Source organism: Anarhichas minor, unplaced genomic scaffold (assembly GCF_050575085.1).
Source record: "Anarhichas minor isolate MPS153535 unplaced genomic scaffold, ASM5057508v1 ptg000035l, whole genome shotgun sequence".
NCBI classification, from domain to species: Eukaryota; Metazoa; Chordata; class Actinopteri; order Perciformes; family Anarhichadidae; genus Anarhichas; species Anarhichas minor.
The window spans coordinates 249,452-275,018 of record NW_027466481.1 but is presented as its reverse complement, the minus strand read 5'-3'; the positions used below and the strand labels follow the sequence as shown (position 1 = coordinate 275,018).

General features: G+C 44.3%; 2 protein-coding genes across 5 annotated transcripts in view; both read right to left on the bottom strand.

The window, feature by feature from the left end:
* The window catches only part of mtmr11 (myotubularin related protein 11), a 30,850-nt gene extending 18,151 nt beyond the window's left edge, over positions 1 to 12,699 (bottom strand). The window contains exons 1-3 of the mRNA XM_076106868.1: positions 12,225 to 12,699; positions 10,183 to 11,778; positions 2,365 to 2,434 (exon numbers count right to left, since the gene is read on the bottom strand). Coding sequence (XP_075962983.1) covers positions 2,365 to 2,434; positions 10,183 to 10,239 — 127 coding nt within the window. The 5' untranslated portion in view covers positions 10,240 to 11,778; positions 12,225 to 12,699. The remainder of the gene's footprint in view (positions 1 to 2,364; positions 2,435 to 10,182; positions 11,779 to 12,224) is intronic.
* Positions 12,700 to 12,836: 137 nt separating this feature from the next.
* The window catches only part of otud7b (OTU deubiquitinase 7B), a 31,224-nt gene continuing 18,493 nt past the window's right edge, over positions 12,837 to 25,567 (bottom strand). For 2 of the 4 annotated variants that reach the window (XM_076106864.1, XM_076106866.1), the window contains exons 5-12: positions 24,240 to 24,341; positions 23,736 to 23,863; positions 21,875 to 21,981; positions 21,367 to 21,494; positions 20,843 to 20,992; positions 19,992 to 20,109; positions 19,090 to 19,168; positions 12,837 to 18,182 (exon numbers count right to left, since the gene is read on the bottom strand). In XM_076106864.1, the coding sequence (XP_075962979.1) occupies positions 16,674 to 18,182; positions 19,090 to 19,168; positions 19,992 to 20,109; positions 20,843 to 20,992; positions 21,367 to 21,494; positions 21,875 to 21,981; positions 23,736 to 23,863; positions 24,240 to 24,341 (2,321 nt within the window). In that variant the 3' untranslated portion in view covers positions 12,837 to 16,673. The remainder of the gene's footprint in view (positions 18,183 to 19,089; positions 19,169 to 19,991; positions 20,110 to 20,842; positions 20,993 to 21,366; positions 21,495 to 21,874; positions 21,982 to 23,735; positions 23,864 to 24,239; positions 24,342 to 25,567) is intronic. The other 2 variants (XM_076106867.1, XM_076106865.1) reach the window with 1 other exon arrangement.

Here is a 25,567-nt window from a genome sequence, read left to right as displayed (position 1 = left end):
GGAGAAAGGGGATTGTGAAGTTGCTCTGAAGGGGGTCCTGGACTCTTGGCATTGTGTGTGAATGGACAGTATACCCCCTCCCCCACTCGCAGCATTGAAAAGGTACATGATCTACCTATGGCTGCCGGAGCTGTGCTGACCCGCTTGCCCTCCCGCAGGCCGGCTCGGTTTCTGCGGTCCTGTGTCCCGGTGTCACATGAGAGCACGCTGGACACCGAGCACTGCCCGTTAACTACTGGGACAACGGGACCACTTCTGCAAACATATCTCTGATTTTGAGATTACTGCGGTTGTTCTCAACTTGTCAGTGGATCGAGCTTGAGACAGGTTCCTGTTATTTTACAGCCCTCCCGAATTGACCGTACCATGCAACAAAAGCACCACTGTGTTGATATTGATATGAACTCCCCCCTCTCCCAAAAAAAGCATTTTTTTTACGCAGCGTGGACAGATGATCATCCTTCTGCAGAGTACGTGCATGAAAGAGAAACGGGAGGAAGAGAGAGCGTCCACAGGTGCAATGTGAGCCCTTCCACTCGGTGGGGTAACACTGACTCCCGACTCCTTTGTGTCTCAAAGTGAACTTGTTCTCACAAATTGTCTCAACACTTACTCCGCAGAAGCTGCACAGAGCCAAGGGATAGAATTCCCCGCCGGAAATCTGAATCGGTTTACAAAAATAAGTTTAGCTCCTCTGTCTCAATGGAAAAAGAGAAGAGACTTAACAATGCTGCCAACACACGTTTCTTCTTCCCTCGCTCTTAAATATAAAGCAGGTTGTCACGGACAGCTGTGTTTCTAATCTGCCTGGAATGGAGGTGGAGAGAGAGAGAGAGAGAGAGAGAGAAAGAGAGGGGGAAGAAAAAGAGCAGAATGTGAACAGCAGGGTGCTGTTGGAGATGGAGATGAAGTTGAAAGCCAGCAGGAGGAAAATGTGAAGTGAAGAGAGTCAACATTTCACAGTGAAATGTTAACAGCTAAGAATAGGATCTCTCTCTGTGTGTGTGTGTGTGTGTGTGTGTGTGTGTGTGTGTGTGTGTGTGTGTGTGTGTGTGTGTGTGTGTGCGCGTGCGTTGTCAAGGATCAGCCGAGTCTGGAAAGCATTTGATGATAACACACTGCTGGAAAACAAATTAAGCTGAGTACGTGAATAAAAATAAGGAAAGGAAGCGTGTGTGTTTGTATGGAATATGTGTGAATGCATGAGTGAGTGTTTGTGTATAACTGTGTTTGTGTGTATGTGTGAAAGGTCACAAGATCCTTTTCCGACAAAAAACTAAGAGAAAAAAAACATAAAATGAAATATGAAGTATGAGTGGACAAAAGAAGAAGATGTGTGACTAAAGAGATATCAGTCATAAGGTGACGTGCTGAGGCCCACCTCACAAACGCCCATCCAACACACCCACACACTCATTTACATCGGCTCCGGTGTGTCGTGAGTAACTGCTGATACGCAGCGTTAAAGATTAGCCCGTCTCAGATCCAGCCCCTCTGGTCTGCTGCCAGTCTTATAAAAAGCTCCAGCTGGGTGTTGCTGACACAGGAATATGAGCAAGGCAGGGCGGGCGAAACAACTTAGACTGCAGCAGCAAAGATTCCCTGTGGCCCTGCACCAACCAGCAGATCATCACTTGGGTTAAGAGGGTCCACCTCTGGCTAAACTGTCTGGATCACTACTGCAGAGGGTGGTTATAGTTGGGGGGGCGGGAGTAGAGTGATTTCAGGGTGATCAGGATATCGCTTTGCTAAGCCCGCCCCCCCTGCTGCCACTCCACAAGCTGTCAGAGCCACCATGGAGCCCACACTGTCACTAACTGCACTCCCTGAATAAGTAGTAGAAAAACTGAAATTATATATATTAAACTGATTCAGCAGCAAAAACAGGATAAAAAGATGAAGATAGCAGCTAAAGCGTACAGATCACTGCAATAAAGCTACAAGACTTTTTGATCTTAGCCACACACTAACCCCCTCTTTGCATGTTCAGATTAGCTTTTCATTAGCAGATGTTTTCCCATCTCAAAAGGTAAAGCCTGTGACATTCCTGGTCCAGGTGTGGCTACGAGTGCAATACGGAGATTTCAACCCTCAGAGAACAATGAATGCTGCAGCAGCTTTCTGCCTCAATAACACGGAGTGTTGATATTTCATCTGATCCCAGAGCAGCGTGGCAAGTGTCAACTGAAGTTTGTGCTGCGTTGTAATATTTAGTACCTTCTATTTCTTGTGTCTGACTAGCTGCAATGGTCATTTGCAAACTCTTTATTGTTACAGTAGCTTGAATTTGAATCGGTCCAAGACGGGTCTCAGAAGCAGAAGTTTAGGAAGTACACAGTAGTACGTTTAAAAGCACAATCCTACCTGGTAGGCAGCGTAGCCCAAACACATCTCGACTCCTTGCGTGGACGCCACTTTGACTCAGCATCCTCTCCTGTAAGAGAAACAGCAGACATTAGCATGGTTTAAAGAAACTGCCTTTATTTTACATATCACTGTCGACAATAGATGCCCTGTGCTTAAAGCAATAGTTCGACATCTTGGGAACTTGCTTTATTTCCATTCTTGTCCTGAGTAAGTTTAAATTGTTTAGTCAAGGGATAAACAGAACGCACTCAACACATGGAGAGCACCATATGTCATCTTCGGTCTTGTTGATTGGATTTAAGTCATGGCTCTGGCTGCCTCTCTCATCAAAGTCTGGCTGGTCTCAATGGACTCACTTTCATTTCAGACAAAGAAAGAAAGCCAACCACACAATGCTCCAAGATTCTTATTTTCCATTTTGCTGATTGTTCCCCCTTTCTATAATAGTCACGGAGCCTCAGAAGCCAGAATCCAGCCCCGCAGTCACAGCCACAGAGGTTTCTATACTCGGACTGCAGCTCACGAGCACATATGCTTCCAATTAACTTCGCTACCAACCCCCCCCTGTGAGGGCCATTTACATTTATCGGCTTCAAATCCCATAATACGCCAAGGCCTGCAGCGTGAGCTGTGATTATACAGGTGGTGAACACGCTCGTGCAGAAATAGAGTGAGGGCCCCCAAGCTGACATCCCAGGAAACTATACATTGTGGAGCCTCAAACGTCTCCCTCAGCAATTCTCTCTTGAGTTCCGCCCGCAGTGAAACTATTAATCATCGTTTCGTTCACAGCTCCATCGCAGAGCGCCGGTATTTCTGCGAGTCAGCAAGGACGCGCGTGGACAATAACAATGAATCCACTCAGTCGCCGATGTGCCAACAGGTTTGCAGGACGGTGAGTTCTGCGTTAGCAGCCTGAAAACCTGAGACTCTAAGCTTGTGCCCCCCCCCCATAAAAAAAAAAACTTTAACAAAGAGAACCTTTGCTCTTTGAAAAGCTAGTAAATCACACTTATTCATAGCTGGCTGTGTTCTTTGTAAGTGAGAGCGCCGGTTCTTCAGTTTGCTTCTGATGGTGATGTTATCTTGAAGTTTTGCAAAATGAAGCAAATGTTTTCATGCGTATGCTCTAAACTGTTAACTAACCATATATGTTTTCCACATTGTTTTCTAAAATAAAAATGTATATTAGACTACTTTGTAAACTGTAAAAGAAAACCATACTTATTTTGCTAACGTCATCATGCTCTGTATTGTGCTCTAAAATGGTTCTATACTGCCAAACTAAACATCTGTAATAAAACTACAAGTATTATCCAATAGCTTGCAGTTCACCCCGACATAAAATATGGCTGTAGTTCCAACCGTTTCACTGAGCAAATTAAACGCTGTTGGTGAAAAACCGCTGGAGAAAAACAAGCCATTTTTGATTATACAGCAGGACACTAATATTTTACAAGACTTACTTTCTGCTTGCCAGATCATTGTTCATTTATTTTCCATCTGGCCTTAAAATGTTTTATGCTTTCCCCTCAGTCTCTCCATCAACAGCCACAGCAAACCCACGGCTGAATTCCTCACCCCGTTTTTAAGAACATCACTATTCAGACGTGTTTTGTGTCTTAGGTCTGTCCTCCGAAGGTTGTCAAGCCTGGCAGACGTTGAGCCTCAAGGTTTTGTGAGGCGAGCGAACTCGCTAGATAACAAGCCGCAACACACAAGGTGAAGTACTGCTGGCACTGCGCTGCAGACTGGGCTATGTACATAATGTGATAAGGGGGAGGTGAGTGGAGCTCCCTCGGTTAAACGAGCATAAAAATTGATTTGTAAACAGAACAGCAAATGCATATTTATGTGAAATACAGGCATTCTTCTTCACTTGCAGGTTTTGCACAACGGAGGTACAACGGGCAACAAAGATAAGGAGAATGAGATGTCTAAGCATGAGTTTGCTGTGAAGCTAAAGTAAGGCCTTCATCTATGAGTCACGCATCACTCAAAAACCACATTTCCAGAGCCGTGTTTAGGCTGACATTTCACTTTCGCTGTAATTGTGTGGCTTCAGCGTCCCCACTCTATCACTTCCATTGCCTCTCTTTCTCTCTCTCTCTCCTCCCCCCGTTCTCCCTCTCTGCCCCACTTTTGCCCTCCTCTGCTCCCTCCCTTCATCCTCGGGGACAGCAGTTTTCCATTGCTCATGGCTTCCCCTTTGCTACTGCGGCCAGACTTCTGCAGTGGGCTTGTTCCTGGGTCCGGAACATACTTCTCTCTCCTTAAACAACTCACGAGGGAAGAGAACAAGTGGGAGCTTTGGAGGAACACTGGAAGAATACAATCCCAATCGCTGAAATTCAACTCGCATGTCATTATAAAAACGTATTTTACGTGGGACAACTGACAACAACGCAATGCCGCCTCTTTGGACAACAATCTGTACCAGCAAGTCGTTCCCAAAGACTGCGTAGCAGGACCTTTTACTAGGGTCTTCCAAACAAACACTGAAGTGTATATGTGTGTGTATACATACATACATACATACAGTGGGTACGGAAAGTATTCAGACCCCTTTGAATTTTTCACTCTTTGTTTCATTGCAGCCATTTGCTAAAATCAAAAAAGTTCATTTTATTTCTCATTAATGTACACTCAGCACCCCATCTTGACAGAAAAAAACAGAAATGTAGAAATTTTTGCAAATTTATTAAAAAAGAAAAACTGAAATATCACATGGTTATAAGTATTTAGACCCTTTGCTCAATATTGAGTAGAAGCACCCTTTTGAGCTAGTACAGCCATGAGTCTTCTTGGGAATGATGCAACAAGTTTTTCACACCTGGATTTGGGGATCCTCTGCCATTCTTCCTTGCAGATCCTCTCCAGTTCCGTCAGGTTGGATGGTGAACGTTGGTGGACAGCCATTTTCAGGTCTCTCCAGAGATGCTCAATTGGGTTTAGGTCAGGGCTCTGGCTGGGCCAGTCAAGAATGGTCACAGAGTTGTTCCGAAGCCACTCCTTTGTTATTTTAGCTGTGTGCTTAGGGTCATTGTCTTGTTGGAAGGTGAACCTTCGGCCCAGTCTGAGGTCCAGAGCACTCTGGAAGAGGTTTTCTTCCAGGATATCTCTGTACTTGGCCGCATTCATCTTTCCTTCAATTGCAACCAGTCGTCCTGTCCCTGCAGCAGAAAAACACCCCCATAGCATGATGCTGCCACCACCATGTTTCACTGTTGGGATTGTATTGGGCAGGTGATGAGCAGTGCCTGGTTTTCTCCACACATACCGCTTAGAATTAACGCCAAAAAGTTCAATCTTGGTCTCATCAGACCAGAGAATCTTATTTCTCATAGTCTGGGAGTCCTTCATGTGTTTTTTGGCAAACTCTATGCGGGCTTTCATATGTCTTGCACTGAGGACAGACTTCCGTCGGGCCACTCTGCCATAAAGCCCCGACTGGTGGAGGGCTGCAGTGATAGTTGACTTTGTGGAACTTTCTCCCATCTCCCTACTGCATCTCTGGAGCTCAGCCACAGTGATCTTTGGGTTCTTCTTTACCTCTCTTACCAAGGCTCTTCTTCCACGATTGCTCAGTTTGGCTGGACGGCCAGGTCTAGGAAGAGTTCTGGTCGTCCCAAACTTCTTCCATTTAAGGATTATGGAGGCCACTGTGCTCTTAGGAACCTTGAGTGCTGCAGAAATTATTTTGTAACCTTGGCCAGATCTGTGCCTTGCCACAATTCTGTCTCTGAGCTCCTTGGGCAGTTCCTTCGACCTCATAATTCTCATTTGCTCTGACATGCACTGTGAGCTGTAAGGTCTTATATAGACAGGTGTGTGCCTTTCCTAATCAAGTCCAATCAGTTTAATTAAACACAGCTGGACTCCAATGAAGGAGTAGAACCATCTCAAGGAGGATCAGAAGAAATGGACAGCATGTGAGTTAAATATGAGTGTCACAGCAAAGGGTCTGAATACTTATGACCATGTGATATTTCAGTTTTTCTTTTTTAATAAATTTGCAAAAATTTCTACATTTCTGTTTTTTTCTGTCAAGATGGGGTGCTGAGTGTACATTAATGAGAAATAAAATGAACTTTTTTGATTTTAGCAAATGGCTGCAATGAAACAAAGAGTGAACAATTTAAAGGGGTCTGAATACTTTCCGTACCCACTGTACATACATACATACATACATACATACATACTTTTTGCAGTACCGTCTCAAAACATACCGTGGACATCCGTTGTGGAGACGAACAATCCAAGAGTATTTTAAAAGCCTCTCTTGTTGTGATGCACTTCGCTCATGGGCTTGTAAAACACACATTAGCTTTTAGCCACTGCTCCCTGTGCTGAACAGAGTCACAACCCCCCATTCGCTTGTATTGTGCTTTTCATTCCCCTCACATGAACATTCATCTGGCATTGTGAACTGGCTTGGAAGGAGAACGAGGACATGATGTAGTTTAGCTAAAAGTGGCTCACTTTGAAGTGTTTCCTCTTCTTCCTTTCAGAATAACATGAGATCTATTTTTTTGTCTACAGAAACAAAATGGACTGAGAACTTCACCGTGTCTTCCCTCTAGAAGCAGACCTGCAATAATATACTTTATAGAAACAGAGGACCTGATGTCAAATGTATTAATGCACTGAGAGCAAAACCACAAGGGCAAAGCAAAAGGACATAAAACCTGCTCTGAGTATATTCAGCAGTGGAACAAGGTCTTCTGTGGAAATATACTAGCGTATAAAAAACAAAACTGCATTCCAGTAAAAGCTGCATTTTGGCCTCAATATGACATAAATGACAGAGAAGACAGAAACACATTACGACATATAGGGTTAAATATAAATCAATGTTTGGTTAATATGGTTAATATTTAATGAGAGAATTTCCGCATCTCACGATAGTGAATATCCCGCAATCAGCACAGCTCTGCTTGTTGTGACGTTTCATTCTGAAATCTCACGAAAGCCTGAAAACAAGGGAATATTTACCGCCGTGTCTGCATTCTCAGCTTAGTCTTATCTTCACTATAACAGCACCAGTCTAGACTTCCAGACGCACAACAAACAGATCATTACTGGCTCTTTTTTTAGTGGTATCCCTGCTGGATGATTTGCAATTAATGTTCTCATAACACAGTTTGCGTCTTCATTATCCCCTCCTCTTAACGCTCAACTGTTTAGTCAAACGTGTGTTTGTGCGCTTGATGGTTGTAATGTCTGTACAGGAAGGTTCAAAGGTCATTTGAAGCCAGACACCAGCAGTGTTTTATGACTAAAGGAGGATTGTAGTTTGACCCGACTAAGAGTATTCAACCTGTGTGACGCTGGACTTAGACACAGCGGTACGTTAGCCTACATGCTTAAATCAACGTTTAGGTAAATACAGATGTCAGATCGAACTCCGTATACGAAATACCCAAAATGAAAGGCCTCGGGTCGGGATCAGAGAATCTTCACGAACAAGTCTATCCATTTGTTGTTGAGACATTTCAATCAAAACCACACAAGTCAACCTCATAGCGGCGCCAGATGACCAAAGTCAATAGGGTTCATCCTCTGGGAGTAAGAACCATAGATATCTGTACCAAACGTTTAAATAGTGATTAAACACTGACTGACAATGCAATCTTTAGAGCCACGACAAAAGCATGGCTATCACACGAGCATCTCTGAACCTCTTACAGTCTCACTACCAGTACATCACTGTAAATGTCAGTCACCTCCCACGGGTTAAGACTATCAGAGCCATTACACGCACTCCAAACAGACAAAGGACTTATTAGCCTCTCAGCCCTTTGGCGAGTGAATAGTGCATCTGGTTAATTATCACCGAATGCCAGATCGATACACCCTCTAAACGGGGGACCATAAATCTGCTCCGCCATTAAGAGGAGCCCATTGTTGGGCTCTGTTTAAGCAGCGGAGGCCTCGGCAGCTCAGGGGCTCGCAGCGAATGCGACGTCTGGGTCCTGTGGGAGCGGGTGTGGGCGACTGTACCGCTTTTGGCCCACTCCTATCGGGCTCGGATCTTCAGCCGCTCTGAATAGAGCTCAGATGATCCCTCCTCTGGCATTTTGTTTTGCTTCTGTGGAGCTTTGTGCCTTTCATGCCGTCTGCTTCAAAGCTGGCTGGGAGATGCAGATAGAGCGAACTCAAGGGGATAGGCGCAGCCAAAATAAGCCCGAATAAGCCTGCTGCGATGCATCCTTGTGCATCGCAGCAGGCTGATCAGCATCCTTATGTAGAGTGCACGACTGTTGTGTTCTTATTTCAAGTTTTCCTACCTCAAGCTTCTGAATTGTGAGGATCTGCTGCTTTTCTTTGTCTCATGTGACTGAAAACTAGATTTCTTTGGATTTCGGACCATTGGTCGTACAAACCGAGCAAATTAAAGATGTCTGTGGCTTTAAGACATTGTGATTTCTCATTTATTTCTGTAAAACACATAATTGATTGATCAAGAAATTATAATCCAATCCAACAATGATTTGGTTACAGCCCTGACATGATCTATGCCATCCAAAATGCCTCGGGTATTAAAAGAAGAGAAGATTCTTCCATACATGCACACTGCAGAGCCATCTGGCCCACATGCAGCCCAGTATTGGCTTCAGCTTTCTAAAGCAGTCCTAACACATGCTGATGGAAGTGAAACCCACAGTGTGTGTGTGTGTGTGTGTGGGTGGCCTGTGCATATATTCCACACAGCCTACTACTCCACATTACCATATCTTAGGCTCGGCCACATTCTCATACTTTGGACACATGGGATTCCTTTGGTTTGGGGGGGGGGGGGGGGGGTGATTTCTGCTCGTCTCATTCGGAGGTAATCAAATTCAAAAAAGCGGCTTCTATACCTCTCAACTGCTGTCTCCATGGCGACAGCCAGATGTTGTGCAGGGCACGTCCCCCCACACTCCACATGCAAGCCTCGCCCGAAGGCAGACTAAAGAGGCATCTGTTACCGTTTCCCCCTGCGGCTGCTGGAAATAACCAGGGAGAGACAGAAAGGCAACACAAAGGGACCGTTCCCAAAGGAATGAGCACGTCCATGCTGTGCGTACTCACTGCTTTGTGCCGTCTGTCACACTAATAAGTCCTCCGAACCTCTATCCTCTCAGGTGCTCCAAAACTGGGGCAGTATCTTACTGATCACTTGAAACGCAAGGATGTTTCTTTGAGCGATTCATTACAGCCCCCATGTAGGCTACAGCTGTTCACTGATGATCGTCTGCACAACATCATATGAGAACCCCCCCCCCCCCCCCTGCCATGAGAAGTGATTAAGATTAGCCACCACTTCATTGGTCTTTAATAAGGCAAGCAGCCAAAGACAGCCACCTTAGGTACCCTAATTATGCATCCCCCTGTTCTCCAGACAGAAGGGAGAAGCAGCCCTTTGCAGCCTGAAACAGGAGACCAGATTCACGGTTTCTGATCCAGCCAGGCTGCAGAACCACCTGAATGCACATCTACAGCTCTGCACGATGGCCGGTGTTTCCTGCTGCCTGCTGTTAAATCACATGAGGACTGTTGATATGTACCTCTAAAGCCATGTTGACTGTTGTGAAATACAATTATAGACAGAACTCAAACTGAAAATTACCGTAAATAACCTAAACTGCTCACACTGAAGCAGTGGCAAGTCCCAGAACAGAGAAGATGAAGGAATATAGGGGTTGAATTACTATTAAAACACAGAGAAATATACATTTTGAAATGCTTAGACATTGGCATATGCTGTGAATCAGACAGGTAAAGTAAAAAATAAAAAAAAAATACTCAAGTTACCTTAGATTGGGACCTTACCTTGATGTCTGGGAGCATTTGTCTCACTTTAAACGTGGTTTTAGATCCTGTCAACATTTTTCACGACAATTCAACTCAATTGAAACGAAAAGATAATGGATATTACAAGCGAACGGTCGCTGTGTTAGCAGAGAGAAGCCGTCAGAAAGGGTCCGGAGTCCGGTAACGTATCACCGGGCTGCTGCAACCGAGGTGTTCAGTGTGCACAAGCAAACTATTGTCGCTTTTTTCATCGCTGTTCGCACTGACAGAGAGCACACCCCGCCGAAAACCCCCCACCACCGCCAACACCAGTCACCGGACTGTTACTAACTGGTGTGAGTTAGTCACCACCAAGGAGCTGTGTGCACCGTTACTGCTGTTTTCCCACCGGGCTCTGTTTGTTTATCCGTTCGCCATAGTGGGAGGAAGAAAAAAAAAAAAAAGAAGCTAAGTGCAGCGGTGGAGCTTCTTAAAGGGCCAGTGCATCTGAAAACATAACAAGAATATACACATGATGTAGCGTGACAGTATGAAGGACACAGGATGTGTTGTTGTTTTTTTAGAAGTTGCACACAGTGACGGAAGCTGCAAAGTGGAACTCAACACCACCAAACAAGTACAGAAGCACTATCAGCAACATGCACCTCTAATAAGAAGCACGCATCATGCTGTGTACTGATATTCACTGGTCGTGGATACTGTATGGATACTGCTTGCTGTGTAATGTTGAGTTAAATTGGTCTTTTTATTTCTATTACCTTCTTTATTTCACTTTTTCACCTGTACGTGTGCTGCTGCAACACCTGAATTTACCCTGACTGATCTCATCTTATATTACTAGATTAATAATAATAATAATAATGCATTAATGTGTCGAGTAGCATTTCTTGCTCTAGGTGCAGGTAATGGTATTTGCTTTATACAAACCTCGGTAGTTTAATCTATAACGTTATGCATCATCTACATATGCACAGTCACTATAGAAGTTCAATGCATCTCTCTGAAATGTGGTGAAGTAGAAGTACAAATTAGGAATATAATGGAAAGTTTTGCACTCGGGTAAATAGTTTCTTTGCACCATTGCATTTACACAACTCTGAAGAGTCCCATCAATCTGTACAATGTGTTTCCTTAAACTGTCCCAGCCTGTCTTGTCCTTTGTCTTGATATTGTTTTTCATACGTCAGTGTTCTTTGTTTACACACACAAGAAACATCTTTGTAAAGTGGTTCTCCTATAAATTTGACTTTGTTCTCAAATGTTATTCAAGGAAACCACTTTTGTTCAGGACAGAAGAGAGTCCGGTTTGATGGCTTTGTATTCAGGCCACTTGTTGTTGAGGGTTTAAACTGAAGCAGTTGCTGAGCTGGAAAGCCAACATACATAAAATCATTCAACTCACGACCCTTTGGTGTTTCAATCTTGTAAAAACCCCAAAACAATCCTGTTCATTTACCATCTACAGCCTCTTTTTGGTCAGCGGTACCTTTTTCCTGATCCTTTAGCAGCTCTGTGTGGGGACGGGCTCCGCTCCTCTCTCATCCAAACGAGTGGAAAGAAACCGCTAACAACTCTCTTCCAGACGAACACAGGAGGCCGATTCAGAAGAAATTCCTGTCCGGAGAGAACGGAGGAAAGTTTGAGTAATCCTGAGCGACGGTGGCGTGTCCCGCTAAACAGGTGGAGAGACAGTGTCCTCGTGAACTATAATAGAGAGAGGTCTGGATTTTTTACCACATGGGAAACCGTTTAATATTACATAAGGGTGTCCGATGTCTCTGATACATAAAACAGTCCCAGACACAGGACCTTGCATCATCTGAGCTGGAGTTATTCAACGATGTATAATGCAACAAGGTTAGGCTAATACAGAATGTCACAGACAACAAATAGGTATTCACATTCAGATATATGTTTATCAATTCAGTTTGTTTCTATTCCATTTCAATGTTTCTCTGCAGCTTAATGATGATGATGATGATGATGAGAACACGATACTTATTTGATAGATGAGGAAATTCAGTTTTCTCCTCACAGAGAGTTGAGAGCTAACAAGTTACCCTGGAGCTGGTTGGGAGTCAGTGCCTTGCTTAAAGGGCACTATGGCAGGACAGATGCTTTCTGTGACTTCTCGCACCACCACCACCCGGAAACCTTAAACAAGCAGAATTTAAGAATTCGCTTCAGATGTAAAGCAAATGTAAAATGTTGCCCTTTTCAAGTAGGGCTGCAACCAACAATTATTTTAATTTTTGACGAATATGTCAGTTATTTTCACTTAGTCTATAAAATCTGTAAAAGTTGACATTTTCAAATTGGTTGTTTTGTTTGACAAACAGTCCGAAGATATTCAGTAAGACAATAAAATGCAGCAAAAAGGTAAAATTGAGAGGCTGGAAACCGGGAATGTTTATCCTTTTTAGCTTGAACATTTTGAGAAATGATTGTAGTCAATTATCTAAATACATACAATTGTAAATTAATTTTCCCTCATCTGACAGATTTCTTTCACACTCTAATTCCAAGATATTCCAGCATAGTGCTGCAACTTTATGCATGTACTTGTTTCTTATGTAATTAATCTCATATCAGTGCACATTTACGATCCAGCAATGTGTAGATTACAAAAGTTATTGTTCATATTAAACACAGAAAAGAGAGGAAGCGTGGCGTTCTTGAAATACAATGAGAATTTATTCAAACGGTGCAAAAAAAAATTAATAATTATAATAATAATAACCTAACATCTGATGTTCTTTCTATCCAGATTGCACTGTCACACAGCCTTAGGGCTCTCCTCTCAAAAAAAACAAAACATTAAAACGATAAAAAATAAAAACAGATCAAAAATACCAGGACAACCGAAATCAAGTTAAAATAATGCACAAATTTGGTAAAATGGATTTCCATTTACATGCAACAGTTCCAGTCACATGCAACTCGAAGTATTCCATGTTAATGTCACCGATGATGAATGTTCTGTTCACACAGAGAATACAGTGTTGTACAATATATAAAAATATATCGGGTCAGTTGTGTCGCAAAACTAATTCTGAGCCATTTCTCTTCTGGTTCGGAGGAAACGAGCTGGGTCAACAAAAAAAAAAAAAACGCCGCTGTCATGTTTTAGCATAGCACGGATCGGTGGCTGTAGAATAAAAAAAACAAAAATGAACAAATCAAAAAAAAAAAAAACACCAACAAACAAATAAAAGCCAGACTGCTAGACAATTAGCCATGTGAGAAAGAACATCCTAAAATGTCGCAAACTAAACATTCCACAAGGAAACCTATTAAAAAAAATCTCACTATAAATATATATATATTCTCAAATGGTGTCTTGTTAGGTCAGCTTTGAGGAAATTAGTTTGCAATGAGAGAGCCTCGAGTAGCAGGAGGCTCGTCTGGGAGTCGCTTTCCACAGCCAAAATGTCACTTTCTGGTAAACACCAAGTCCAGGCTCTACAAGCTCATCATCCACTCATGTTTCAGTATCCAACATACATTCTTACCCTTTTATAAACACTGTAAAACTTTGGGCTTACAAAAATAACTTGGAACATATTTATACAACCGCTCATTGTTTTTTTTCTTTTTCTTCTTCTTAAATACAAAAAAGTGTTTCTAGCCTGTAAAGTCTGACGTCTTTCTGAGGCATCCGTTTCATTGCAAAAATAAAATGAAATGGTTTTGTCAGCTAATTATTACTTTGGAGAGAGGAAAAGAGAGTTTGCACACAAACAGGCATCACCTCCCCCCCACAGTGAGGGAACACTTGATGGGTCCCGTCTGAATTAAAATGTTAGTGCACGGACACAGGTCAACACACATAAACACAGCAAATGCATGTTGTTTTTTTGGGGAAATAGCATGATTTAAGTGTTTTATTGTCATTAAAACTAGTGTTTTTCTAGTGTTACTTTAAATGCACAGCAAATAAACTCCCTTCTTCCTTGACCAGCTTTAGCATCACAGGAAATATTGTATTATAGTGTTACATAGTGTTAAACGAGCACTACTGCCCTAATATTTTGGTTATTTGTTTGCCTGTAGTTGGTTACCTGTAGTTTTGAATATAGGTCGTGACGGTCAGCTCCACACGCAGAGTTCAAACGAAAAACAAAACAAGACTGCCCTCAACTGGGCAAGGCAGTGAGTTGCATACTAAATTGTGCTTTTCTAGACTTGATGCCAAAGAACAGAGTCCCTCAAGAGTCACACTACTTTAACCATGGCTTATTAGAGGGGAATCAATGAAGTATTTAAGTAGAAATTCTGACATTAAAACAGCGTTAACTCTGATATCTTAATAGGGAAGACTCAAACTGAAGATTAGCGGGTATCAACTAGTTGATATAACTAACAGAATAATGGCATTACCGCAATAGCTTCAACACGATTCAATAAGAATTAGAATTAGTTAAATTGGGGGGGCAGTAGTAGTAGAGACTGCGGGCAACGAGGCAAGCGGCGGATACTCAATGTTCGTCTTGCACGACGTACAAACAGTATTGCGACGCCACGAGAACAAATGCTGAAAAAGGCAACTAGGAAACTGAGTTAGATGGTGACGCTGGCACCAAAATGCTGTAGCTCTACAGTAACGAAATCCTTTGGAGAAAAAAAAAACCCTCTGGCCCGCGCCCCTGATTCCTCACGAACAGAGGTGGCAGTGTCTGCAGAGATGAACAAAAGACAACAGTCAGGCCACTTCAAAAACAGTAAAAAGGTTTTTTTTTGTATCTACGGACATCAGGAAAGTGCTTGAAATTGTGCAAAAAAGTGATTACGCAACTGGATTTTGTCAGGACGAATGCCAGAAATGAAGAAACGGCCTTTAGTAGAATGTCAGAGTTTGCAGCGGGATACAAAACTAATACGCACTAGGACGTCCTGTTAGGAAGGACCCCCTGAATGTTTGACCGTCTGTGCGATTGCACGAAACATCACATTTCTCAACCCCCAGACAGAGTTTCAGAACCATAACTTGTAACCATAAAATGTGTCAACACAACGCGAATGTTATTGGGTATCAACATCCAACAAAAACGCATGCGTCCCTTTGCATCAGGCAAACAGAAGTTGGAGACAATTGTCACAATTGCGGACATTTGGAGCCAGATCACGTCACTTATTTTAGTTACATGTGGGTTCATTTGCTTGTCAAATCCAAAATACGGTTGCATTTGAAGTATTTCACTTTGCAGCATGTTACGCATGTGAGGGACGTCTCCAAAAACTGTTGTGCTATGTGACATTTGACTCTGTATTGGCCACAATAATCAAATGCCTCAACGGCAACCTTTGTTACAGAAAGAGGAAGACCCAACTAAGAGAGACAAACTTTGCAACACACGTCTGGAACACTCTGGCTCGAGGAGCAGTGTCTTGTTGTCTGTGTTGCTGTGTCATCTTTGTTCAACGATGCCTGGTTAATAATCTGGCCAATTGCATTCAATCTTCCAACAGGTTGACCTCTTTATAATCCAATTCATAGCTATATGAGTAGTGTTTTTGCCAAAAGGATAACAGTACAGGGTTGATGTATGTAATGCATGGACATGTATGTGTTTGCATTCTGTAACAGTAGCACCACAGCAGCCCACAGAACGCTTCATCAGAACGCAGCATTGCACGGTAGCTTCAATTTGCATTATGCAAATATGGACCAACGAAAAAAGCAATTCGACAAGGATTAATTCTGCTGTTTCCGAGGTACATGTGACGCAAGCATCTAGGAACAGTAGTGTAAAATTTGTGGAACACTGAAATCAACCTAACCAGATTTGACTTCAAAATGCTCAAACATCCCTTAATTAACCAACCCAAACATGATCCCAGACCACACACCCGTGCCCGTTCTGTTTGTGCTTACACCTCTGTGTTTGTGGTAGTGTGAGTCTGACTTAGTGTCGATGTGTGCATGTACTGGACATGTGTGTTGATGAGTGTTATGTATGGCCCCTGCCATATACATTCTCTCCACTAGGAGGAGACAGTAGCAAGGCGTTAAACTGATAAAAGAGAGGCTGCAGCTCACACACACACACAAACAAATAAAACACACACACACACACACACACACACACACACACACACACACACACACACACACACACACACACACACACACACACACACACACACACACACACACACACACACACACACACACACACACACACACACACACACACACACACACACACACACACACACACACACACACACACACACCAAAATGTAACAGAAGTGCAGTTATTTAATTCTATGGTCTAACATGTGACCCCAGCAGCGAGAAACCACCCTGTTTATTCTGTAGTCGCGTCGACTCTCTGCCACTTTCTGAGGTCGTCCAGTAAGTAAGTGACACAGCTAAAAAAAAAAGGGAGGGAGCTGGTTGTGCCTTTCTCTTGTTCATTCAGAGGCTGATCCGCCCCAGCCGTTTTTTTTTTTTTTTAATTTACTGAAAAAGGCCACTTTCAAATTGGAGCCATAGCAAGGTTCCTTCAGAACCTGTGGATGGCTAGTTCTGGCTCTCTCTTCTTCAGCTCTTCCCGGTAGCAGTAGGAGCAGTAGTTGCCCGTCTCGGGGTGTCCGTAGTAGGTGCAGTTGGGTGTCCGACAGCGGCTGGACTGCAGGTTGGCCAAACCACCGGCGCTGCCCAGCGAGTAGTGTCTGACCGGGGGCTGCCCGCTCCGAGAGTCTAAGTTGGAGCGCATGTCCCGGAAGCCGTTGGTGTAACTCCCCCCCACAGGCTCTGACCCGGGGTAGTCCGGTGGGTCGAACTCAGGGGGGTACGAGGGCGCGAGGCGAGAGGGACTCAGGGAGGCGGGGCCTTGCGAGTTATTGAACTGGGGATGGGAGGGACCCTGCGTTGTGGGGCAGTGCCGGGGAAGGGTGGCGTAAGAGGGGAGGCCGGGGTAGGAGGTCGCCGGGGAGCCGCCGGCTAGCTGGCGCCGGGTATCCATGTAGCCGTGCATATGAAGGTGCTGGGTGAGGGGGGCTGCGACAGGAGTCTGGTCGATGAAGGAGGGCCGGGGGATGGGCACGACACCAGAGTACATAGAGGTGGTCAAAGGAGAGGCCTTGAGCTGGTTGAAGGAAGGTGACGAGTTCTCCGACAGCTCCTCTTTGGCCTCATAAGGCCGGTAGGTCAGCTCCGATACGGCGACCGTCTCCTTCTTAGGTGGCTGGATGCCATTGGTGACGCCCTTCCTCTCCGCGTCACGCCGCTGCTGCTCTTGCTCGGAACGAAAGCGCTCCTCTGCGTCAGTGAGGTACCGCTGGATCATCTCCTCCTGGAAGGGCTGCCGGTTGCTGGTCGTGAGGAGGCTGGCGAAGATTAATTTCCTCTCGCCTTGCATGGCGGCTCGCAGGATGCCCAGGCTGACCTTGACGTCGGCACCGTACTTGTAGTTCTCGTTCTCAGTACTGCTCCCACCACTGCTGCTCATGCTGCTCCCGGTTCCGTTGAGGCGCTCGCTACCTGAGGAGGGGGAGCCTTTCCCAGAATCCTCTGAGGCGTGGGCTGAAGGCGAGCTATCCTTGCTGCCCTTCCTCCCCGTAAACGAGCCCTTCTTCTTCTCCACACCCTCCTGCTTGGCACCTCCAGCTGCAGCGTTCTTTCCCGTCATCAGTCCGCCCACGTTCTTCTTCAGCTTGCTGCCCAGGCTTTTGCCAAAACTGCCAAGCTTATTGGCCACAGAGTCCGCCCTCTTTTTGTCTTTATCCTTGTCCTTGTCCTTCTCCTTGTCCTTCTTAGTTTTGTCCTTCCCCGCTGTTCCCGTCCCCGTCCCCGCCCCGGCCGATCCACTGCTGGAGGAACTAGATGAGGAAGACGAGCTGTTCTTGGCCAAGGACCCACCTCCATTGACCGTTGATCCCGTTGTTGCGTCTCCGTTGCCATTGGAGCTGCTGCTGACTGACTCCTTATCCGACTCTCCGGAGTCTGGAGGCGTTCGGGCATCCTCTCCTGCTGAGGCTGTGGGAGACTCTGGCTGGGCCAGAGGCGCTTGCTGCAAGGAAACAAAAGCAGAAACACAAGCTAGTGGAAAAATACTGTCACAATGAAAAATATAACTTTCATAAGAAATGTGAAAAAAAGGAAAAGTCACATTCTGGCTAAACTCTAGCAGTACAGTACTCTAGCTGTCCCTTAGGTAATGGCGGAAAAAGGAATGTGAAAAGAGTGATTCATAGAGTTGTTTTTTGCAGACCAACGCAAAAAAAAAAAAAAAAAAAAAAAATGACTCACTTTCCAAATGCCTTTTCATATCTACAAACATGTTATGGAAGCTCTAAAATTAACAATGCTGGATTTGGAAAAGTCATGACCTCCACGATGACGCACTATTCTCATGTCAAACAAGAAGCGGTTACAGAATGCCCAATCTTTCAACAACAACTCCCACCACACAGCCATCCTCCGGTCGCATTTCTAATCTGAACAATCCCCATAAATTATGGTTTAATACAGGGTTTCCTGTTTCCTGCGGACAGTCCCTGCAGCTTAACCATCAAGCTGCTATAAACTAGTCCTGTCAGGCTCCCTGCTCTCAGCGTGTGGCACACAAGAAGAGCTTTGTCCCAGTGTTTGTGCGGTGTGACTTCATGACCTGAATGACCCAGTGTAGTTTGTTTTTAATATAGGCTTTGTACAGCAGTCAGGGGACAGCTGGTCTGATGGAGGAGGAAAATGAGAATAACCCCCACGCGGTTGTATGCCTCTGCCAACCATGTCATGTTGCAGTTTACATCCATGTCTGTCCAAAATGTCATCACGTTGCAAAAGGAGTTTGGGTAAAACCAGGTTATACGATAAAAGTTACGGTGGATCCTGATGTCTTGAGCCGGCTTTCTAAACCTCCCTGCTGTAGAGGAGCAAACGTGGCTCTAGATGGACGCGTGGACTTTCATCTTTACCTCACAGGGCAGCGGCAGCCAGGTGACCGTCATGTAGCTGTGTAGCATCTGGAGCTTGGCCTCCAAAGAGAGAGCCACACTGGGTGAAAGAGACAGAGAGGGAAATGAGTCACAGCTTGGTGAGAGGAGACCAACACGGAGCTCCAGGAAATGTAATTAATGTTTTCGGAAGTTGATGATGTTGTCTCTAATGTTATAGCTGTTAGACAGTATTGGACAACAGTCAGGAGATAGATTATAATCCATGGTACCAGAGGAAAATGTGCAACAGATATGCAAGAGAAACATACTACAAGAAATAACACATTTTACAGAAGAGTTTAGTCAGTTTTAAATAAGCTCAGCTGTTCTCTGGGATAATGGTGAAGATAGCTAACTTGATAGCAACCTTTGACTATGATTTGTGTGCTGCTGCTCAACAGTCAATGGGAATTAGGCTCTGAATGGCACAGTAAATAGCAAATGCACTAACAGCATCTCGCTGTGCATTCTCCTTCTGCACTAGCCTTTTAACTCAATGACCTTTTCCAAACAATATCCTCTGCCACTTGTGTAATATCATCTCTGTCCACCATTCCATCTGCACAAGACATCCACAGTGGCATCGAGTGACGTACGTAAGGTGGACGGTTATTTTTACCCAGCTGCTATTTTGGTGCTCCTTCCCCTGTTCCATTCATAGAAGGTATTAAGAGCTAATCTTATTGTCACTGGCACCGAGTGTGCTAATCTGGAGTCAGGGGTCAATCCCTACGCACCGACACTCGGTGCTAAAGGGACAGCTGTCTGTCTATAAGGACGTACACATCTATCATTTGCACCCTCTGACAAATCCGTTTGTAAAAAGGCAAAAATAAATACGTTTGAGATGCGTATGAGCGGTTTTTAGAAGGAGACCATACCTTGCTAGCATCACGTTGTCTGTGTCATCCTTGCCCCACTCCCAATCTTTCCCAGGATCCACAGCAAAGTGCAGAGGCAGCATTTTGTGCTCCGAGTCAGTGAGAGGGATCACAACTGCTGGTAGAGATTGGATGGGGGGGGGGGGGGGGGGGGGGGGGGGGAAGTATTCTTAGAAAAACAGCAGATAAAGCGTTTGGATCCAGCCCTCTGGATTGTCTGCAGACCGAAATACTTCTGAGTGCAATAAATTCTTTCACTTTCTATTTTAGCATTTAGTCTGCGGCGTGTGAGCAATGTTGTCTTTGGATATTTTTAGACTGGTAAACAATTCATTGTCTGGGCAATGTCTTGACTTTTGAGGATACACTTGTAAGTTGTGCACAAACTTACTACTGGTGGAAACGTAAGAAACAGCACTTAGACCGACAGTCATTTGGAGTATATTACATTGCAAGAAAGTATTATTTTTTTAACGACAAATCTGTGACTTTATCGGTCGAACTTTCATCAAAAATATCATTCAACTTTAACACTGGAAGGGCATTTGCTTGCTTGGTGTTGAGCTGGAGAGATCACTGGATATACCCAAAAGCCCAAAGGCTATTAGTCACCATTCTTAAATAAACCACTAAGGTCAATATTATAAAAAGACTGACCCACCAAGCAAAGGCACCGAGCTGTAAAGAGGGTTCAAGTGCGATGTAAAGTCAGAAAACTCTAGTTCTAAACCTTACGCACAGGAGGAATTTATGTAAAAGTGTTACACCCACATTGATGATTTCAAATGTCAACAGCTTACTAGGGGGCTAATATGGAGATGTTGATGAAGACGAATGCTGCAGAGCATTACCTTGGTCTTTGGAACTGTCCCTCTGCTCCATGGAGACCAGGGCAGAGAAGTGCGCCTGGTCGTATGCCAGGACCAGGGGCGAGCGATGGCACTTGGCAGCTGGCACTTCCAGCGGTAGGTAGATGCCTCCGAACGGGATGGGAGCAAAGGCTGGGGAAGAATATCAAGGACATTAAACATTAAAAAAAAAAAAAAGACGACCTCAGCACTGTTTCTTGGCAATACGGCACACCGGGAGGATTTGAGCCAAATTTTATAAATGAGCTTTCCCCCTCTATCAATAAATCAAACCTGTATTTCACTTGTTGGAGGTTTATTTATATCTACCTCCAAGTTTCAGACAAATTACGAGTGTTACGAGTTCATATTGTTGGTTTTACCCTGCTTCAGATAACAGATGGGTGGTGTTTACGTCATTGGCCAATCAATAGCCACTGACAACTTCATCAAAATCTTTTTTATTTAAAATTCTAGGTACAATGAGGATGAGTTATATGATGAAAAATGTACTCGGGCATATTTACCCTCTCCTCCAGAGTCCCTCAGCATGGTGTCGGCCACCACCACTATGGGTCTCCTGAGGACGTGGGCCAAGACAAAGACGTGAAACTCCTCCAAACTCTCGTACACCGGTTCGTCTGAGGACTCCGCCCTGAAGACAACAGAGTTGTTTATACTGCCGCAAAACCAGACATAATCAAAGTTTGGGTGGATTGTAATGGATTCCTTATGACTAATAACAACAAAAGAACGTAAACGGGAGACTTGTTGGTGGGCCACAAACTCAAAATTCATGAACGTATGAAGGCAAAACCACCCTGAAACTAAGAGTTGGTATTGTGGAGCGCTGTCAGTATGTCTAACCCTTTGAACTTAGGCCCCGTTACAATAAACAGCAGATTGACTGAAATGAGGGCCAGCCACTCAGTTGTGACTGTGAGCGCCGTTGTTTTGTTCATGAATAAAAACATGAGTGTGTGACTAAGTGTGCGTTGGGCTAACAGTCCCTGCATTGTCCGGGCCAGACCTTACCCGTTGGTGCCGTTGGTGCTGTAGTGTATTCTGGGCTCACTGGAGGCGAGCTTCAACAGTTCATTCCACTCTTTCTGCCACTCCTCCTCCGTGTAGACCAGACCGGACTGAGGAGAAAGCAAGGACACACACACACACACACAGAGACACGTTTGCCATTTAGAGAGGGAGTGTCAAATGTCACAAAAGCATGCACTGACGTTATGGCGTCTTACCACAAGGTTACATTCTGACAATTGAGGAAAGAAATTTAACTAGCGCCTTTGCAAATCCCCCGTGTCGGTTACACGGCAGCAACAGAACCCTCACCAAGATCATGTTTTAATCTCCATATATGGACAGTTATATGTTTTTCTGCTCAGAATCAATGTCCCTGTTCACCTACATGGCACATTCAGACAAGAAAAAAGCATCCCAGTGCAGCCACAGTCCTCCACCGCTGCCCACTTTGCAGCTCCACTAGAGCAGTTTTGGTTTTTAGTGATTTGCTTAAGGACACCGCTGTGGTAGCCGTTGAATAATGGCAGAACATTAGGCAGTCATTCGTGTGGCATCTCATCTGCGGGTGTCTGCACGCTGTCTGCAACCGCTTTGGAAAACATACTCGGTGTGCTGCTACGCTTGCTTTCCTTGGAAGAAGAGTCATTGTAGTCTGTCAAAATAAAAAAAGCCTTTGAAGAGTGTTCTAGTGAAGTGCAGTGCGTACACGACTCAAACATTCTCTTTCTGCAGCTCTGATAAAGAGCAGCGATAGAAGGTGGAGATACCGGCACTTACAGATAATATAGTTAAACAGTAGGGCAATGATAAAACAATCTTAAAACCACTTTGAATGTGATAGGGGTCATCAGCAGGGCTGCAGAAAGTGACAAAAAATGACTAGCAACTGATGTTACCCACCTAAGAGGTGGAAGGTTGTTCACCAAGAGAAGTAAAATCAGTATCGAAGTTTTGATATTTAAATCCTGCCAAACCTGCTGTGCAAACTTTTAAATGTTTTGTTACAGCAGTTGTAGTGCCACACACACACACACACACACACACACACACACACACACACACACACACACACACACACACACACACACACACACACACACACACACACACACACACACACACACACACGTTTCTGCAAGATGACATTTCTGACAATGTCAACAATAACTGAACACTCCAAACTTTGTAGCGGTAGAATTGATTGCATTAATGGCCCCTCCTCCCTGGCTCAACGACACCTGAAGCACACGCCCCCCCTGACAGGGCGCTCAGCAGCGGGTGAAAGCCAACCACAGAGTCGCTCTTGTTTTAGAAAGAGCTTTGTACGCTTGCCATTTTGCCTCGCTATAGTTGCGTTGTTCGGCGCTATGTCTCCCGTTATCTTTTTTTGTTAGCTTCCTCTTAGATGGCACCTGGTTGCTACTTCGTGGTAGTATACCAAATGACCCAGTATTTGCCCTTAAATCTAGGCTGTGGTTATTATAGACATCCAATTGAAATAACTTGAAGTTGCCCTGCCCGTCTCTGGTGTTGTTTACTGTTGCCACTGGGTTTTGAAAGAGCACAGGCTTGCATGGAACGCAGAAATCTAATGAACAATAGTGAGCTGTGTGCATTTGGCATTTCAAATGTTCTATTGCAGAAGTGCGAGCAGCTGCCGGCAAACAGGCTGGTATAGGAAGCTTGTGAAGGCCTTTACTTGTCCATTGTCCCTGTATATTTCCCCCCCCTTTGGTCAAATGAGTCAAACAAGCAACATTGTGACGTTCACGAGCTTCTCCATGCTTTAGACTCTCCCCCCCCTCCCCCATAAAGGCATTACAAAATTGACCTAGAGAAATGTGCAGCCTCTACAACAGACCTCTTTGTTCTGCTGGGTCTGCTGCCACCTCCACCTGCGCTTCAGTGCCTCTCGCTCCAACCCGTGATCCATCAGTGCATACAGGGACTTCCGTAGCATCAGGTCCCGGTCATGAAAGCCCCACATACCTGCATTAGAAAGCATGTTTAAAAGACACAAATCAACTTACTGAAAGACCAAAATTAACTGTAAACCAATGAAAAGCTGAACTTGTAGCCAGCTTTTGCCTTCAACCTATAAGTATCGTTTTTCAAAAGCAGAGGTTAAGCACATGAATATTACTTTACCATCTACTACCCAGGAGCACAAAGGGGGCTTTAACAATGCCTGCACATTAGTTAGGACATTATTCATTTCCTAAGTGGGCCACAAAGACTTAGTGCACTGCAACATTGCAAAATGCAATTAGTGCTTAAACCAACAGTGAAGCTCTCTCAATGAATGCTAATGGAGTGTGAACCTGCACGGTATCGGGGTCTTGTTTGAAAGGTCTGCGACACTCACCGAGCGAGGCGGCGTGTAACAGGCAATTTCCGTCTCCACTTGTTGCCAGAGGCAGCAGATTCTGACAGTTTGAAACCACTTTAGTCCACCAGTTCAGTCGCCCTGCAGGCATAGAGGGGGAGAAAAGCTTCACTCACCTGTTTGTAATACAAATATGGTGCTGCATTAATCCAAAACAGCTGCTGTAGTTCTTATCAAATAGAGAAAAGAAGATAATATTTGTATTAAAAATACACTTTCATGCTGGGAAATAGGATGTTCCACGACTCAGTGATATTATAGAATATAGAACACAGTTTTGTTTTTATGTCAGAAGTCATTTGATATGTGTTATCAATAAAATAAATGATTCTCTGCTTTTCAGAGGTTAACATTGGAGAAGCCACCAGGAGTATTCGAAAAACAAGCCCAGCGTTAAAGTCGTAAAGTCGGCAGCGCTGACAGCCCGTCCCTTCAGGCCTCAGCATTACGAACGTTAACAACAAACATGGCTCATGTCTGAACTCACAGCTGTCGAGCTAACAGCTTGTGGAAGACGCCGGAGACGTGCAATGAGTCCACGGGCTGAATAGGCACAGGTAGGCGGGCAGGTAGCCCGTCCAATCATTTCATTCGGCCAGAAATGATTGGACGGGTTGATTCGATTCCTGCGACAGCCACAGATACCAGATTGTTTCCTCTTATTTTGCCAGAGCATTTGATTTATTGACTGCCATCAGGATGTAATAACAATTTAAACAAATACAACCTTTATTTCTTTCTAAAACCCATTACACTACCTTTAATTACATGTGAAATGGCTGCTGCTTGGGGTTCAGAGGGTTAAGTCATATCTGCCTCATTTTTAAAGTGTTGAGGTTTTTACACATTCGTTCCTGACATATTTTTCTCTCTGTGGCCTTGATTTTTCCTGCACCTCTATGGAAACAGCACAATCATGGCTCGTCAAATAGAGAGAACTCAAAAATGTCTTTTGAGCAGTATAACACAGTTACGATGCAATAAATCATAAAAAGATAAGAAAAAAGAAAGACGAAAATCTGACGATTATGATGTTTTTACAGCTTCTGGCTTTGGTAAACGGTGTAGTTTTGGCGATTGTTTGAAGAAAACATGCTTTTCCAACCCGCTAGCAGGTTTCGGGGTTCACAGGGTTAAAAGCAGACATGTTCACCTGTCAAGGTAAGATGTTAATGGTGCTAATAACACTGATGATGGCTTTGCTCTACAGTGAGCCAGAATGCATCAGGACCATGAAACCTAAGCAGCTAAATGGAATTCAGCCATTATTAATTTAATTATTTACACCTGTGCTTTTCCTACTGTCA